This window comes from Orbicella franksi, chromosome 12 (assembly GCF_964199315.1).
Source record: "Orbicella franksi chromosome 12, jaOrbFran1.1, whole genome shotgun sequence".
Lineage (NCBI taxonomy): Eukaryota > Metazoa > Cnidaria > Anthozoa > Scleractinia > Merulinidae > Orbicella > Orbicella franksi.
In genome coordinates this window covers 6,955,887-6,973,611 of record NC_138156.1, presented here as the reverse complement: position 1 = coordinate 6,973,611, position 17,725 = coordinate 6,955,887, and the positions used below count along the sequence as shown (strand labels likewise).

Genomic DNA, 17,725 nt, shown 5'->3' with positions numbered 1-17,725 from the left:
AAATAAAGCTAATAATAAATTAAATAATAAATTACAAACAGTTGTCCAAATTAATGGACACATGTACACATCCTGTACCTATTTTTATAACACTCATTGACCAGAAAAAGATAAAAAACTGAAACTTTTGAGGTTTCAATACTTTTTATGCTGAAATTTAAGCCACCTACATTAAGTACAAATAAGTTAAAACTGAAACTTTTAAGGTCTGAAAGCATAGTGGTGAAATGTAATGAAACGTGATGAAAGGATTTTGCGTGACTCGTCACACGACATGCATTGAAGCGAGGCAAATTCAAAGATCAGCAGAAATAGCTGCCATGTTGATCTTCCGCTATGTTTATCTACAACAACAATGAATGAAAGATGACGAATACTGCAACAGCTGGCTCTGATGCCTGGTCTTCTGTCACAGAACAGAGTATTTTTCTTGACGATGGCCTTAAATTTGTTGTCGAGGTTCTCCAACCTCCTCTTATCTCCACCGAGCGCTCCGCATTTGTGGAGTGCATTTCCGAGCACAAGTTTGAAACTTCTTCAAACGCGGAACTCAGCAGGCGTCTTTTGAATGCGTGTGCTCTTCAACATGGTTCATATTACAAGTTTTTCAACTATCGACAGCGTGCTTTGCTTGGCCTTTGGCACTCACAGAAATCCAAAATAACAACTTTGTCGTCGAAAATTTCTCGACCTCCTGCCGGTAGTCATTGTGGTCTGAAAACTTCCAAGGCCGATTTGAAACTGAAAGGACAACCGCAGGATGTTTCTTTTTCGTCCCATGTTAGTCTTCTTCTCTTAGTTCCCATTCTACAGTCTCAAAGTCGCACAGATCCTTCACTGGCTGGGCAATGTTCGGAATTATTACTGCAATGTCTTCAAAATTGCGCTCCAAACTCTCTAGCCGTTGAACCTGTAAGCTGCATCAAAGGCCTAGCTGATCTTCTTTGTAGTTGGTTGCAGCAAGCCAACGGTGAAGAAAATAGAAGTAAACATGAAGAATTAGCTCGGTGTGGTGTGAAAAGAGAGAGTTTGGTAGCAGCACTCATCGCATTAGCCTGTGGAAGGTAACAACTTAATCCAGCTGTTTAATCTAATTGGCTTGGCCAAGTAATTTTTAATAAACCTAATTAGGCTTGATTTAAGAGATATGCGAAATATGAGTTAATGGTGACAAATTAATGTGCTTGAAGCTGTTTTTGAATGTAGAAAGGCTTATTGCTGTCAGATCTGATGCAAAGATTGGATACATTTAGAAACAGAAAATTTCTTGTGTTTACATAATGTGATACATTGTAAAAACATGAGAGACCATTTGGGAGAGGTCACAGATTAAATGTAATCTCAAGGTTTACATACTTTCAAATTCTCCCAAACTTTCATAGGTGTTTTATTACATCTGGTAAAATGGAAGCATATATTTTTCATTTCTTATACATGTATTATTTAATAATGAAAAACATTTTTGCAAGGATATGTGATAAGTTGATTGGCGGGGACTTGGTGGAGTACAATTTAGGTGATAATCAGGCTAGTAGGGCACAGAGGAAGCCATTAAAGCTTATATAAGTGATGTGCAAATGGTGTAGCAACTTAACTATGGGTATCTGATTACAAAATGTCCAATGTAGATACCTGTAATTACTGACCCTATGTGATTTATTTTCATCAACAGGCTCTCCATTCAACTATTTATTCAAGTTCTTGAAGTTCTTCAACAACAGAGGACTGTGTTGGGCAAGCTGCCTGTAGGTGGCACACTAAAAAAAGCTATAGAGTATGAAAGGAAGGGTTCATTCAATGACCTTGGTGGCCTGCACACATCTTGTTTTATCACTAGTTGGCAGTTTGAAGTAACTTTAACTGAATCTGAAGACTCCATTAACAGCAATGACCAGATAAATACTGTTGTTTGTGATGGGAAATTCCTGTATCTTATTAGTGGGGCTACTGAAGGTCTGGTTAAAATTGGCACTGGAAAACATGGAACACTCAGGTGAAAATGATAAGAATATTTACTGTTTATAAAGCAACGTGTGCTAGTGTAGTCATAACACCACAGAGTACAGTCCAACAATCCTAATCCCATACAAAACTGTACTGCACACTGATGTGTATAGAGACTGAGGAATGTCATGAGCTGGTCTTGATGAGAGCTGTTTGGCTCTGTGCATACCAGCAACTTAGTAAGTGTATACAATTCAGAACATTTTAGAAGACAATTCCCCAGCTTTCCAGTAAAGTCAAGCTCAATTAGTTGGATTGTATGATAAAGTCTTTTTAACTAAGTCAGCAGTTGGAAAATACTTGGCTCTAGGTCATGTTGTACAGATCTTAGAGCACTTGCTTTCTGTGCCATATTGACCTAAAGCTAAACATTTTCCTTCCTGTCTGATCCTTTTCAACATACAATAAATAATCTTGTATACACAGTCTGACGATGACCTCATTTATAGAGAGTAATACTTCTGTACTCTCTGGAGTGGAGTAATATGGTTGTTCTTTAGAGAGCACAGAGACAAGCATTTACCATGTATCTTGAAAAAGTTTCACCAAACTGCCCATTCCAAATGCTTCCATAATATACTGATATATGGACAATTCACTTGGTCCCAAAGGAATCAGAATTCATACAGTTTTTACCTAATAATACAGACACCTTCTGTCTCCATAATATGGGCACTGTACCCTACACCTTATATGTAAGTGTCCTTTTTTAAGAGGCTTGACTGCAGTTCAGATACTAGTCTTTCCAAATTAGCTCTGGAAAGGTACAGTATACTGTGGAGGTGCAGTGGCCTAATGGTTAGCACGCTGGATTCTGGATTGAGTGGTCCAGGTTTGAGCCCTGGCCAGGATCACTGTGTTCTTGGGCAAGACACTTTACTCTCACAGTGCCTCTCTCTACCCAGGTGTATAAATGGGTACCGGTGAATTTTATACTGGGGGTAACCCTGTGATGGACTAGCATCCCATCCAGGGGGGAGTAGAAATACTCCTAGTTACTTCCTGCTACAGAAACTGGGATAGGCTGCAGCTGTTTGGGCTACTGACCTGATGCAGACTTTTACCTTTGTATCATACTGTCCTTTCAATCATTGTCTGGTCTTGTTCTTTCAGGGGGAGCATGTACAGAAGGAATGCTGATCTCAGGGAGGGGTGGTTAGCTATTGTACAAGGCTGGTTATTGTTCCGACCGAAGGTGTTTGACAACGAGCCTTCAAGTGTGTGCTACATTTTGGATACAATATCTCTGCAAGTAAGATATATCTCTCAGTAGGAGTGTTTTCTGCATGTTTCATAATGATAATAAAAAAGTGTTCACAGTTAGCAGGATTTGTTTCAATTTGTGTTAAATCTATGAGTGTTCTATCACAAATGCCATTCTCTTATTTGCCCAAGCTACTCGCTATCTATTCTGTTGTAGATGGTGAGTAGCCTAGCAGTATGTGCTTGTTCACAAACAAAGGAGCCTCTTCTTTGCATTTTCGAAGTGTCTGTAAAGAGGATTTAGATAAAGTTTTGAACAACTTGTAGATTTATACTAAAACAATTAAAATAATTATTCATTCTCAATTTCTGTGTGACAGTTGATTCAGGCTGTACCCTCTTGAACTATCATGTGATAGAAAATTTGAGCTTAAAAATCTGATTGTTAAATATTGAAGACAACTTCCTGGGTGACCCCTTGTGATAGTTTTGTAATTATATTGCTTTTCTTGTTTCATTAGATAATACGAACAGTCAAGCTGAAGGATGCAATTAAGCCAGAGGTTGATAGAGTACAACCCTCTCTGCAACACAAGACCATACAGTTTCTAAGTGATGGGGTTCACTTGTATTGGCTTTGGACTACGAAAACATCAGAGCAAACTGATCAAGAGAATAGAAAACTGGATTTGTGTTTGCAAGAATTCAAACTAGAATCAAGTGAGGATGAGCTTGAAGTTTTTGCCTCTTCCTGTAGTGATGCAGTTGTTGTGATGAGGAGAGAGGAACCACTGTCTTCTTTGTCATCTCCATTACCAGTCAGACATTCACCTACAACTCCTACTCCTCAGAAAGATGCAGATGGTAAGTTTGGTCAGTCAGTCAGTCAGTCAGTCAGTCCTGAAGTCAGTCAGTCAGTCAAACAATCAAACAATCAGTCAAACAATCAGTCAATCAATCAATCAGTCAATCAATCAATCAATCAATCAATCAATCAATCAATCAATCAATCAGTCAGTCAGTCAGCCAGTCAGCTAGTCAGCCAGTTGGCCAGCCAGTCAGCCAGTCAGCCAGTCAGCCAGTCAGTCAGTCACATCCAGTATTATGAAGTACAAAAAGAAGTACAGTGATGTAATATATCATTGACTACGCATTTAATTTATATGAAAATGCAGATACTGAAATGAAAAAATCCACTAACCTTAAGTGCATTTTTTCAAAGTAAGGACGAGTGATTAGTTTGCAAACAGTCATCTGAACAATTTATGAATAATGATGAATCAAGCCAATAAATGATACAAAACATTTGTATTGTATTTCAGAGATAGTTAGTTGTGGATTGACAATGAGTGCTCTCAAGCAGTCAGCCATGTTTATCAGTGGTGACATGTTAATCATTGTGGTACCACAGCTTGCAAATCCTTCTGGACCCATCCTGCTATCACTCAGGGGACACAGAAGTATGACACATTCTGTTTATCAAATCTTCTTATAATAAATAAATTGTATCTTAATTGCATTTGTCTACGAACACCTCTAATGACACAGACTCTTCTTCTCACAAAACGAGAAATCCACATACATGTATTTGTCGCAAACAGGAGTGGCTAATGATAAATGGCTTCTAGAGGAATCACCTCTCCTAGCTTTAACTTTTCAAGCACCAAAGGGTTTAAATAGAATGATAACTATCCTAACCAAGCTTGTAGCTGTGAAACTTGAAGCACACCACCCCCTAAACTAAAGTGGTGTATTTTGTTTACGTCAGGGTAGAGAGAGTGCCCAAGGCAAGTAACCATTTCATGTTAAAATGTGTCCAGATGCATAGCAAAAACAAAAACAAACTCCTCTGAAACTTCTTGTCAGATGTTGAAATGCAAACAGCACAGCTGACGTAAAAGCACTGCTCAGGAGGGTTTCACCTACAAACTTAAATTTTTAAGTTTAAGTTTTTTTTTCAAGGTACATGTATAACCACATTAAGCTGCCTGTTGCACTAACCTTAGGAAAACTGTGCACACCAACTTTATTGATATTAAAAGTAAGGGAGTCACCATTTAAAACCAGACCAGTTATAGCTTGCCTTGACCAGAGAAACTTTCCATCAAAACTGGGTTGCTCAATCTTATAAGTATCACTGGCAAGGTTTAGTTTGTACACTAGAATATTACATTGCCAAGGGGATTCTTAGTATACATAAGTTTGTGTTTAACATCACTTCCTACAGGTCCAGTGAATTATTGTTTTTCAATCCTGGATGGTTCTTCTGTGAAGCATGAAAATGTTGTCAACTCAGCCACACCCAAGTGGCAAGATCTAGTTATTCCAGGCCTGAGTAAGTCACTTTGTTTCTTAGCTACCATTTTAATCCTTGGGTCCCAGTTGTTCAACAGGCAGGTAGTACTATCCAGTAGACTCTGATATATCACTATCCAGTTGATAAAGAGATAGCTTTTGTTAACACTTTTCCACTGGATAGTGACTTATCAGGTGGAAAATAATTTTTGTTGTTATACCGCCCAACTCAAATATGTTTTCCGATTGGAGGAGAATGTGTCACGTGTTGTGGGTCAAAACTAGGGTGAACAAAACTCACTAACTCCCTAGGGAAACAACAACTTGAACTTTAGACTCACACATGATCAGGTTGTGCTCCTTGAAACTGCGGCAAATTTGTGAGCCAGCTGGCTTCAAGCAAAGGATTTCTTTGCAGTTTTGTTCTATTTTTAAGTTGGGAGGTATGACAAAACAATTAATGTCTGGTCCCATGGGAAGCAGTGAGTTTTGTTTCCCCTCGACCTCAACATTGAGGGTCTTGGGGAAACAAAACTCACTGTTTCCCTTGGGGCTAGTCATTAAGTGCTAATTAACCACCCTTTCAGTAACCAATCTTGGTTTGCCAGACCCTGGTGAGTTTTTATTTTTATTTTATTTATTTAGTTTTCTATATTTTGGGGATATTACCGGTAATGGATGTGAGATGATTAAAGTCAACTTGGTGCTATGCCCTCCTTGGCTAGCTATCATCTCATCTCCAACACGCTTGTGAAAGAGTTGTTAAATATTGATAAACAGAATTACAAACAGGACTTTGCAGACTAAAAACCTGGAAATTGAGATTGTTTGAAATTTAGTGAGGCAAGTCTGGATCGAAACACATGTAGAGTGTAAACAGACAATTCACTACACACTTTTCCATGGGCCATAGCAGAAAACTGAGTTTGGTTTAGATATCAAGTGACTGTATAATACCCAAATTTTGTAGCAGTAGAATATGTATTACACATTTTAAAACAAAGATGCAACATTGAGTTTTGTAGAGCTTTGTGACAGATCTCTCACTTTTGTAATTTCAAACAGGGTTGTTTCTCAGAGTTGAATAGTAATCTTTAGAAAAAAATATTTGCCACCTGACCAGTGACCACCAGTTTTGAAAACTTGTATTTCAAAAGTGTTGTTTAAATTATTACATTATCACAGGTGTTTGCCAGGACTCTGTTAATGGCCGACTATGGAGTTATGGTAACAGTCAGATGGGTGAATGGGTGCATGGTGGACATCCATCTTGCAGTCAGGTGTCTCAGCAGCTTAGAACTCCTCCAAGGTCTCAATGTTCAGGTTAGGAATCAGGTTTTACTAACCTTTTCAGCTAGAAGGCCAGGAAAAAGGTTAACTTTGTAACTGAACTTTTTTATTAATTATAACAATTTTCTGACTAGATGGTCAAACCAAGAAGTGTAAATCATTCTCACTGCTTGCCAATTTACCTTGCACGTGGCCCTTATTGAAACCCTCTGTGAGGAATTCCCTGTTTAATCTGCAAGACATAGAGATTATGTTGCATGGAAATATGAATTTTATTGAGTTATTTTTTTGTAAAAAAATACCTCTTAGTCGGCGCGTCGGGTATGTTGTGGACGGGTCAATGGGTGAGTGAGTGAGTGAGTGAGTGAGTGAGAGATGTATGTATGTCACACCAATCAGATTGAATGTACTATAAACAGCCAATCAAATTTCTTGTTGTAAAGGTAAATTGTATGTGAGAAGATATGATCCTGATAGAGTTCAGAACGGCCATATTTATTCTTCTATAAAAGAGGGGGAAGTATTCATATATTGGTTTACTTCGACATTTTCTGTGGGTTAGGCTGAGGATTTTAGTTAAATGAACGAGATGAGCCTTGAGGTTTGAAACAGTTGGTGAGTTAGTAGTATGCAAATGCAACGAGATATTTTTATTTTTAGTTACAAAGGTAACTTGATACTTTTGTTTTTCACAAGGAGTAAATTCAATTAGAGGTCACGAATCGTCGCGTCTAGTTCTTAGGACATGTTTTAGAGGGGACGAGACTTTAGATTTGAAACAGTTCTAACGTTTACAATAGTTAGTGCGGATAACGATTGTTTTGTTCTTGTTGCATGCAAATATAACGAGATATTTTTGTTTTTTAGTTACAAAGTGTAATTTGACACTCTTGTTTTTCACAAGGGAGTAAATTCAATTAGAGCGGACGAATCGTCACCACTCTTTCCCACGAGATGTTTGCTATCTTTAGAAACAAATGGTAACTTAACACTTTTGTTTTTTATTTGGGAGTAAATTCAATTAGAGCTGACAAGCTATCGGCTATTGTTTCCAGGATATTAAACAAAAAAGAAGCTTTCGTTTCTGGACGGTTTTTACGTCTCTGCAGTAGCAGTTTAATAGTTTCATTTGATGACATTCATTTCCGTCCGATATTTTTAAAGGTAAAAAGTATGAAAACTGTTCAAATGTTCTTTGAAGACTGCGTGGCACCAAGTTAAAGTGCAATTTAATTAAATCAGACCTTCAACGTGTCAGGTTTTTTTCTCTTTCTTTCTATTTTCGGTGAAGTTGTGTTGTGTAAAAAGGTAAACTTACGACTCGTATAAAATGCGAAAAAGTCTCTAAATTAACTTGAGTATTTTTGAGGAAAAATTCCTCTTGGGGGTTGGAAGGGTTATGTGATTGGTGAGTGAGGGAGTTATGCATGAGCGCGTGTCACACCAATCACAGTGCGGGTTGTATCAAAGAACGAATCAGATTGCCTGTTAGAAAATAAGATGGTATCTACATTAATTTGGAGACGTGTCAGATTACTGTAGTCTGTTCAGTCAAACATTTTATGGCTTACTATTTAGCTATCTTACCATGACCGATGTAACATCGCAACCAAAAAAAACTTGTCAAATTAACCAAATCATTACTGTACCATGAATGCCTCTATCTCCAACACTTCACATAAAAAAAAAATAACTCTTGCACGCCTTGGGTGCCTATGTTTTTCAAGTGGTATAATAAATTGTTTTTAATATGAGAAAATAAAATTCGTATCTTCAAGCCACTATTGTAGTAATTTTGTAGTTGTATTTTGTAGACAAACTGACTGTTTGTTTCTGTTAATTTATGAACAAACAGACTGTAGTCATTGATGACTTATATTGTTTCCTCAGATTCCAAACCCCAAATGGTTGTTAGTCAGGTTATCAAATGCTTTGTCTTAAATATTTGTCTTTTCATAAAAAAAATGTTTTATTAAATTGAGATATATATTTTCCACTATAATGACAAAACGAAAATTGCTTTCAACCTCTCCCACCCAACAAGAACAAAAAAGCATATGTTTTTGAGAACATTTTCTGGACAGGTACAAGTATGCTATCCTTTCAAATGCTGGCTTAGGAAAATGTCCATTCATACATACATGTAATTAGTCTGCAGCTTTAGGATGGTGACATGTTACAGGTTATCAAATGTATTTTTCCTTTTCTTATTGTACTTACTATTCTTGCAGCTAAAACTGTGCAAGATCTGCTTGACCCAGCGGAAGCTTCATCATCCTTAGCCCACCACATTACATTCCTCTGCCGACGACTGGATGCTAAGATACGGGTGGCTTTGATAGAAAACGATTCTGACATTCCACTGCATGACTTGACTGATTCTTATAACCCATTACTGAGCCTCATCTGCAATGTACTAAATACTGCCATAAGCGAAGGCCAGCATGATGTAACAATAGCCATGCTAGTTGCACTGCAAACTCTTATGAGGCAAGCAAGTGCTGGCTGGGCCAAACTAGATGACAGTGCTGTTAAGGACACAAGGCTACTTCTGTGGAAACTGATAAACACAGCGATTGGTACTGTTGGAGCTGAAGTGCAGCTGGAGGTCTGCAACGTGTTAAAAGCTGGCCTGGAAGTGTTTTATCCCAATGCAGTGGAAAGGAGTACTCTACTGATGCTTCTACTGTCTGAAGGGGAATCCACATCCAACATGGGACCATTGCTGGATTTGTTACTCACTAATTTAGCTGAGGACATATTGAGTGTCGATCCTGGAGTGACTGTAAAAGAAAGGTAAGTGTTACAAATGATAGAATGTTCTGATGTATTACTTTATTATAATCGAAGACAAAGATATTTGCTGTAGGGTGTTTCAGCTGAAATCCACTCTTGAAGACTGAACAGAAATTTAGAGCTGTGAATTATACCGAAAAAGGATAAGGAAAACTAGAGTACCTATATACACATTGGGGAAATATCATTGGATTGACACAAAATCAGAAGCATCTTTTGTGGAAAACTAGCTACCAAAGGGAGATTTACACTTGCAGGCTTGGAGGTGGCCTGTGTGTATCCATCCAAAAGACTCCACACAGTACAGATTATAAGAAAACAAGTTGTTAACATTGTGATCATTTTTGTGTGGACTTAAACATTCAACATTTTCTGTTTCACAAATTCCAAGATGACCGCAAAAAGATATAATCTGACTGGAGTTAAAAAAAAAGTAGTTGTGGGCTTGTTGGACCTCATTTGATTTGCAAAGTTTAAAAGAGGGTTCCCAATAGGTTTGGCGGGAGGCGGGATTTGGCTTTTTTTCACGGTGATATTCGGGATTTAAGCTGAAAACAGAGGCGGGAAGCGGGAATTTCAATTGCGTGTGGGAGCGGATTCCGTGTTTTTATAGGGCTGGGATGCGAGATTGTCAAGGGAAACAGAGCGGGATATGGGATTTCAATTCCATCGTGACTTCATCATAAGTTGGCCAGCACAAAAACCGCAAGCTGGCGGAAATAAACCTTTTGTGCGTATAGCTGTGTCAGGTTTCAAGTAATGAATAGCAACGGCTCTGTACCCAGTCAGGTCCTGTCAAACGTATCCATTATTGCTTACCCTACGTTAGTATCAGACCGTATGAGGTCTTTGAGTCCTATTGTGATCTTTTGTGTTGGCCTCTGACATAAATGTCATTAGTCCATTTCCGACATTTGCTTCTGTATTCTTGACCTCAGTGTTCTCAGTCCTGATCTTTTCTAGGGTTTTTAGTCTTTGACGTCTTTCGACCTTTTTACGAGCGCTAAGTGGTTTGTTGTGGCCAGTATGGCCACGCCGGATAGCGGTGACAGTAATTTACCGAACGAACCGGGAAACGAAGTATGCGACATTATAAATTGCGTCGCCATTTATTATGAAAAGGGTGCAAGCGGGAATGCCTTCCTTCGGAAAGAAAAGTTCCGAGCACAGGTTTCAAGGAAAGTGAGGACGCTCAAAGCTTTAAAAGAAACTGTCAGGAGTGTTTATTTTTTAAACCTTGGCTGCATTTGACTTTTTAGACCTTGTAGGCCCTGGTAGGTATTGTGATGTATTCCCGGTGTGTCTGGTCTGATCAGGCATGACCTTCATGCCCTCTGCTTTATGCTGTGACTGTTATGATCGTTCTGAAGTGGTCTCGTCAACAGAAGTGGTTAATAATAAACGTTTATGTGTAATGTGTAAATAGATGCATATTATTTAAAATACCTTTTGTTTGAATCGCACGTAAAGTTAGTGTCAACGGGTATGCTTTCCTCAAAGAGCAACAAGAGGAATTAATATGAAAATATTATTTATATTTCTGGTTTCAAATTCTTCGCACGTGGACGGCACGTGAGACTTGCTATGTCAAAACCAGCCTTAGCTCATTCCCAGGGTCTCTCTTCCTCCCGACATGGGCTTAGGGACAGACCATCAGGCGAGAGTGGGACTTTTTTTGTGGCGACTGTTTACGCAATAATTTATTTTACAGGATGAAATTCTCTGCACGATTTCTTTTCGGAAAATGACAGGGAAACGAACTTCCTGCTAGGGAGAGTGTCTACATTCGGCCGTGCTGTTCGGTTCAATAGCAGGCCAATGTTCTGCAAAAATACTCAATTAACATTTTTTCTTTTTTTTCCCGACAATTTGACGGTGCATGTTTGTACAACTCGATGGATGGAGATAATACGGACCAAATCTTCCTGTCTAAATAAAAAACACGATACATGAGAACAGGATTAGGGCCCATTGAGCTAGCACCCTATCGAATGTCAGACGCACGAACTAACACACATCTTCAAATACTCAGCTGATTGTCTTCCAAAAAACCAGGACTAGGAATATGGGAGTGAACAATCTCTCTCTTTCACTGATACGTCGAAAAAGAACAAACCAAAACAGTGAAACGTTTAAAGAGGGAAACGTAACAATCATTTCTGGTTACTTATCTGCTACCCATTGCATACAGATAGGCCTTTCATGATTTTTTCTGTAATGTTTATTTTTGTAAAGTTTCTGCGTTAATTATTATTTAACAAATTAATAATTAACGGAAAAACGTTATTGAAAAGTGGGCGGGATCGGGATTCCCAAGTAAAGAAGGGCGGGATGGCGGGATTAACAGGAAAAAATGGGCGGGAAAGCGGGAACTGAGAACCCTATTGTGGACCCTCTTAAAACTCGTTGATTTTGATAATCCTTTTTAGGCTAGCTGAAGATGTGGTGTTTGCAGCCCTCAAAGTGTGTGTCAAAGAGTCCAGTAACATGATCCTGCAATGTGGTAGTATAGATAATGAGGCATTTCAATCACTGGTGGCCAAGCATCCAGTTAGTTTACCTAATTAATCTTCTATAGTTCTAATCATGTTTAAGGCGCATTTTAACTTCACTGAAGATCCAGCATCTACTTGTAATGAAATTTAGATTTCCTGTATTTTTGGGAATGATACTATTATGTAGAATTTTGTTCACGAGGAAGTTTTTTTCAGCTAGAGAAATCATGCCTCTGCAAGGGATTTTCTTTGGGTTACTGGTGTTATCTACGTTTCTTTTATCAACTGAAGACAATTTGCTATTATTTCAGTTAAAAAGTCTGAACGGCTATTTTGCCCATGGGTAGGTTGTGCTAGTTTGTCTGTGGAAAACTAGAGTGAAATTGAGTTCATCTGTGAGCAAAATAACCAACTAACATCAATAGAATTGTGTGACAGTCAGCAAAGAGAAATGTTTGTTTTGAGACTAAAACTGAGGTACCCTTTGATTTCCTTATTTCCCTATTTTTACACAGGACCTTTCTCCAGTCCTGCAATATCTTACAGCTGTCTTTATCACAAGCTGGAGGGATGTCGTACTCTCTGATGAACAGGGGTCAGCTGTTAGAGTAGATGAGGTTGGTTCCGTTTTATACTTCCGCCAAGTTGTACGTATATCAAAAAATAGTATGAAGAGACGGCAGCATTTGACGGGTCGTTTTGTTGCTACAGTGGAATGTCAATTTAACGAACCTTAATGTAACGAAGCAGCTAAAGTTACAGGTAAACGCATGTGGCAGAACCTCCATTTAACGAACCTCGATATAACGTAGAGGGTCCAACATACGTTTTAAGGGATGCAGGATGAGAGAAAAAATGGAGGCGTGATGCGAAATGACAGAAATTTTAATAGCGGGATGCGGGATAAAAATACTACTACGGGAGCAGAATTTGCCCTGTTTGACAGGGAGGATGCGGGTTTTCAAATTGACGGCGGGATACGGGATGAAAAAACGAAAATCACACGTCACGGACGTTACGCGGAGAACTGCAACTCTAACCAGGCGGGATCGGGATAAACATTCCAAATTGTGCTAGATTGCGGGATTGCACCGAAAATTGTGGCGGGTCGCGGAACTGAAGTAGCTTACAATGCAACCTCAATATTTAGCTTCTTGATAAAAACGTCAATTTCCAAAGGCCCAGACGAGGGTCAGACAAGAGCCATTTTCAACTCGCTGGTGGGAGGATTAAAGTCGGCATAGAAAAAACATCAAATTTCGCTTACCATCCTCAGAGAGATTTGTGCGCTACCTATTGCATCGTTAATTTCAGATTTTCTAATGATATGACAGCCTATTCGTGATGAATTAGAACAAACCTGATAAGATTTACTTGATTGTAATTTAAACGATTAGCATATCGTGACTTTCAAAACACAACAAACCCAGCAGTTGTGCTGAATTTTATCATATGACACCGTGAAGGGTCCTTTGTTAACAGTCTCAAATTTGATTGGTTCTACTGACACAGTCGTGACGTTGATCAATTCTGATTTCTCGGAATCTGTAATAATTGTTTCGCAACTGAGAGTCAACCGAGCGACGCGTCGCGATGGAATCCCTTTTGAAAAACCTTCAGAAGCATCTTACTTGCTCGATTTGTCTCGATATCTACAACAAACCCAAGACTATCTCATGCCTTCACACATTTTGCCTTGAGTGTCTGGCGAATCATGCAAGAGCGAGCCACAGAGAAGGGAAATTCAGATGCCCAGAGTGTCAGGCGCAAATCGATTTACCTGAAGGAAATAACTTCGACAGATTGCAGAGCAGTTTTTTCCACAACAGCCTGTTGGGTCTGCTTGCCGTCCGACGGAGTGGCGAGGGAAACAGCATTACTTGTTCCCAGTGTAGGAAGAACAGCCCTCAGATGTACTATTGCTTTGACTGTGGACGATTTATGTGCCCAGACTGTTTCAATGCACATGAAATGCTAAAGGGATTTTTCGAGGGGCACAGAGTTACACCAGTGAATGAGTTTAAAGCAGAAGATTACGAAGCCTTATTGAAGCGACAACCCTTTTGCTCGCAGGAGTTTCACGAGAAGGAAGTCACCCGATTCTTCTGCTTTTCGTGTGAAGCTTGTGTTTGCCAAATTTGCATAGTCACGGATCACCGAAATCACGAAATTGTTTTGCTCGACAAAGCAGCTCGTGACGAGAAACCTGACATCTTGTCAAGCGCTGAAATGATCGAGGAAAAGATGAGGCAGCTTGGTGAAGTGATTCGACAATTTGAAGAAACGGCTTCTGAGCTGGAAAGGAATGTGGCAACTGCTAAACGTGGAGTCTCACAAGCTGCAGACCAAATGATCGCAGAAATTCGCGAGCGCGAGCGAGAGGCGATTATCTCACTCGAGACGACACGCGTGACGAGACTGGAGAAAATCAACTCCGCTATACAAGAAGCACAGTCCCTGGTCAAACAGATGAACCAAGCGGTTGAGTTTGCTAATAATTTGACACAGAGAAGCTCAAGCTCGGATATCATGAGGAACAAGAAAACTTTGAAGCAGAGATTTGAAGTGCTTCGTGTTACTGAAGTTCCAAACCACGGCGAGACATCATTCGTCAAGTTTTCCGCGGCTTCCCGTGAAGAAGGCTTGAAACTGGGTTTTATTGAGACTGTGGACATCGACAAGGCCGACGCAACTCGATCAAGGCTTGAAGGACTGGATCAAACTCTTCAGGCTGGTGTAGAAGCAGAGTTTACGTTATACCCCAAAACATCTGAAGGGGAGACGAGTAACCAGGCTGACCTTAGAGATCAAGTTGAAGTTCTGATAGAACCCGCTAAAGATGTTACCAATGTGACTGTTAGCAAGAAAGAAGACGGCAATCTTCAAGTTAAGTTTACTCCGATAGTACCGGGCGCTTACAGCATTGAAGTGAAGATCAATGGCAATAAACTTCCGACCTGTCCTTCTACTACGCTGGTGAAAGAACGTGAGATTGTTGTAGTCGGTAACTTGGACTTAATATTCTTTCAAGGAGACACTCCCCAAGGGTTATATGGAATCGTTGTCAATATGGAAGGCAATATGGTTGTTACAGATCCACTTACACACTGTTTTTTCGTTTTCGATAAAGAAGGCATCTGTTTAAGGAAAATGGGTGGCCGAGGCACAAATCCTGGACAATTTAATTTGCCAAACGGCGTTTCGTTTTTGAACAACAACGAGATTCTAATTGCAGACAGCCAGAATCATAGAATACAACACATAAACATCAAGACAGGAACTGTTGTGAAGAGCTTTGGAAAAAGTGGTGCAGGAAAAGGAGAGTTTCAGAATCCAATTGATGTTTGTTTGGATGATGAAGGACGCATTGTTGTAGCCGAGTACAACAATAATAGGATACAGGTGATATCCAAAGAGGGAGAAACTTATTCCATATTTGGAGACAGTGGTCCAGAGAAACTCAACCATCCAGTTGGCTGCATTCCTTTGAAAAACATCTTTTTCGTTTCGGATAGAGACAATCACTGCGTTAAAGCTTTTGATCAGTCAGGAACTTTTTTGTACAAGTTTGGGAAACAAGGGAATCAAGACGGACAATTTAATCAGCCGCACCTCATGCATGTAGACAGTTCCAATAATCTTCTTGTATGTGATTCCGGAAACGACCGAGTTCAGCAATTTTCTTTAGACGGTCGCTTCACAGGTAAAAGTGCCTCTGTTTTACCAAGATCTGGTGGAATAACAACAGCACCAGACGGAAGTATTCTTGTGACTAGTTTTACATATAAGAAAGTCTGCATATTGAAGTAGATGTTTCAATTGTCCTTAGTGTTTGAAATTCGCGAACAATGCGTTTATTTGGTCTTTTAAAAATATGGCGTCATGTTTCTATGGCAACGTAACTCTAACCTTCGTTACAAGGTGAACAAAAGTCTTAATATTCAACAGATCAAATGGTGTAATACACGTGTGTTTAGATATGATCTGTCATGCTGTGTTTGTTGGCTCGTGTAACATTTAACTTTCGTGCAAGGGAAATACGAATGAATTCTTATTTTTCTTCTTTGAATTTGTTAGCAGGGAGTTTCATATTAGCTGAGTTACTTGTTACCTATCGTTTTTTGTGACTTGGTGTCACATAAGACTTCATATTAGCTTGGTAGGCCGCTGTAGTCTTCTTCTCTTCCCCCCCCCCCCCTCCCCCAATTCCCGGTAAAAAATATAATAGGTGACGACACAATGGACATTTATACTTCAATGTTTTAGTGGCAGATTAAGTTTTTCAGAAATTCAATCTTTCTGATAATTTAAGTGTAAGATTTTTGAGTGTCTTTAGGTGAGGCATAGTTATATAATTTGTATTTGTTGTGCCAGAAACACTGAAAGAAACTGTTCTTACTTGTAATTCTGAGAAGATTCGTTGTTGTTAGGTTACTATCATAGAAAAACTGTGATTTTGTGCTCGATAATGACATAGTTTTCAACTTTTAAACTTTTGTTGCTCACAAGCGAAAGCCGAAAGGACGAGCGAGTCTGACTGAGCGAGCTAAACTGCACTTTCGTGAATCTTTGGTCCTTTTTTGTCACTTTGTAAAATAGAGAACATTTCATTGTGAGAAATGTATAGTTTTAGACTGTATGGTCTGTTTCTGATGACTTGGTCTAGTTAGTTTCGGACGTCCTGAAAACTCTTCTTGTCGTGACTGATAAGCGCTGTGACTGATAAGCGCTGTTTAGTGAAGTTAGAATTTTCGTCGCAAAGGAAGTGCTCAGTCATTCTCGGATCTCAGTCAGTGTAGCGTTGTTTGTAAATATTCTTAGAGTTATTAAAACTGTCATAAGTGATATAACATGTAGACAAAATTACACTTTATTTAGTAATACTATGTGTTGTTTGTTTTTGCTTTCCGTCGGTGGAGATTTTGTAAGAATTCGGCCTCTGTCGAACAACATCCCCTTAGGTTGTGTTCACACTTGGAGCCCGAGTATTGGGTCCTGCACATCGGTTCAAAATAGAGTTACGTTCAGACACTGGATACTCCAAGTATTTAAGTACCATTTAGTTCCCGAGTACAAGGTCGAGACCTTGTGCTCGGGCTCTGGCACCGTGACTTTCCCCATATTCTGGTGTAAGTACAAAAAAAGAAAAAACGGTGTGTTCGCATTAGTTCCCAACGGGAATCGTGAACGGGCACCGAGCTCAAGTGTGAGCGTGGCCTTGGATGCTACAATAGATTCGTTAGTGCCCACGATCATTTCGGGTAAGAGGGCTCTGAGCTGAGCTAGTCTGGTCAGTCATGTGACCACAACAGCAGACGTCAGCCTCCGGTTGTCCAAAGGCTTAAGGAGGCCTGGATGGGGTTTTATTGATCTGACAATCGGTTATCTAACAGCTGAGATCTGAGATCTGCAAAATGTACTCATACCTGAATGTGGGTTGAAATTTTAACCGGATAGCTGGGAAACTGTCGAAAATTTAACTGACACCCCACCCAGACCTTAGTTATTCAACAGATGGATAACGCTATCCAATGAATGAGTGTTAACAAAGCCAACCACGACTTCTACTGGATAGTGGCTTATCCTGTGGATTTCTTTTTTTATCCTCTACAGTTTTTCAGTGCCGTAGTTATGCACAGTGT

At 39.4% G+C, this 17,725-nt stretch overlaps 2 protein-coding genes across 2 annotated transcripts in view; both read left to right on the top strand.

The window, feature by feature from the left end:
• Positions 1-311: 311 nt before the first annotated feature.
• LOC145463844 (putative E3 ubiquitin-protein ligase HECTD4) overlaps positions 312-17,725 on the top strand; it is a 54,440-nt gene continuing 37,026 nt past the window's right edge. The window contains exons 1-10 of the mRNA XM_081447636.1: positions 312-1,064; positions 1,673-1,993; positions 3,118-3,256; positions 3,729-4,071; positions 4,530-4,667; positions 5,435-5,542; positions 6,688-6,825; positions 9,024-9,588; positions 12,018-12,138; positions 12,599-12,700. Of these exons, the coding sequence (XP_081303762.1) occupies positions 367-1,064; positions 1,673-1,993; positions 3,118-3,256; positions 3,729-4,071; positions 4,530-4,667; positions 5,435-5,542; positions 6,688-6,825; positions 9,024-9,588; positions 12,018-12,138; positions 12,599-12,700 (2,673 nt within the window). The 5' untranslated portion in view covers positions 312-366. The remainder of the gene's footprint in view (positions 1,065-1,672; positions 1,994-3,117; positions 3,257-3,728; positions 4,072-4,529; positions 4,668-5,434; positions 5,543-6,687; positions 6,826-9,023; positions 9,589-12,017; positions 12,139-12,598; positions 12,701-17,725) is intronic.
• On the top strand, positions 12,832-15,978 carry LOC145463845 (E3 ubiquitin-protein ligase TRIM45-like). Its single transcript, XM_081447637.1, has one exon. The coding sequence runs from the start codon at positions 13,677-13,679 to the stop codon at positions 15,891-15,893; it is 2,217 nt and encodes a 738-aa protein (XP_081303763.1). The 5' UTR covers positions 12,832-13,676; the 3' UTR covers positions 15,894-15,978.

Excerpts from the sequence above, each read along its gene's own strand:
- LOC145463845 (XM_081447637.1), top strand. The coding sequence starts at position 13,677 with ATGGAATCCCTTTTGAAAAACCTTCAGAAGCATCTTACTTGCTCGATT.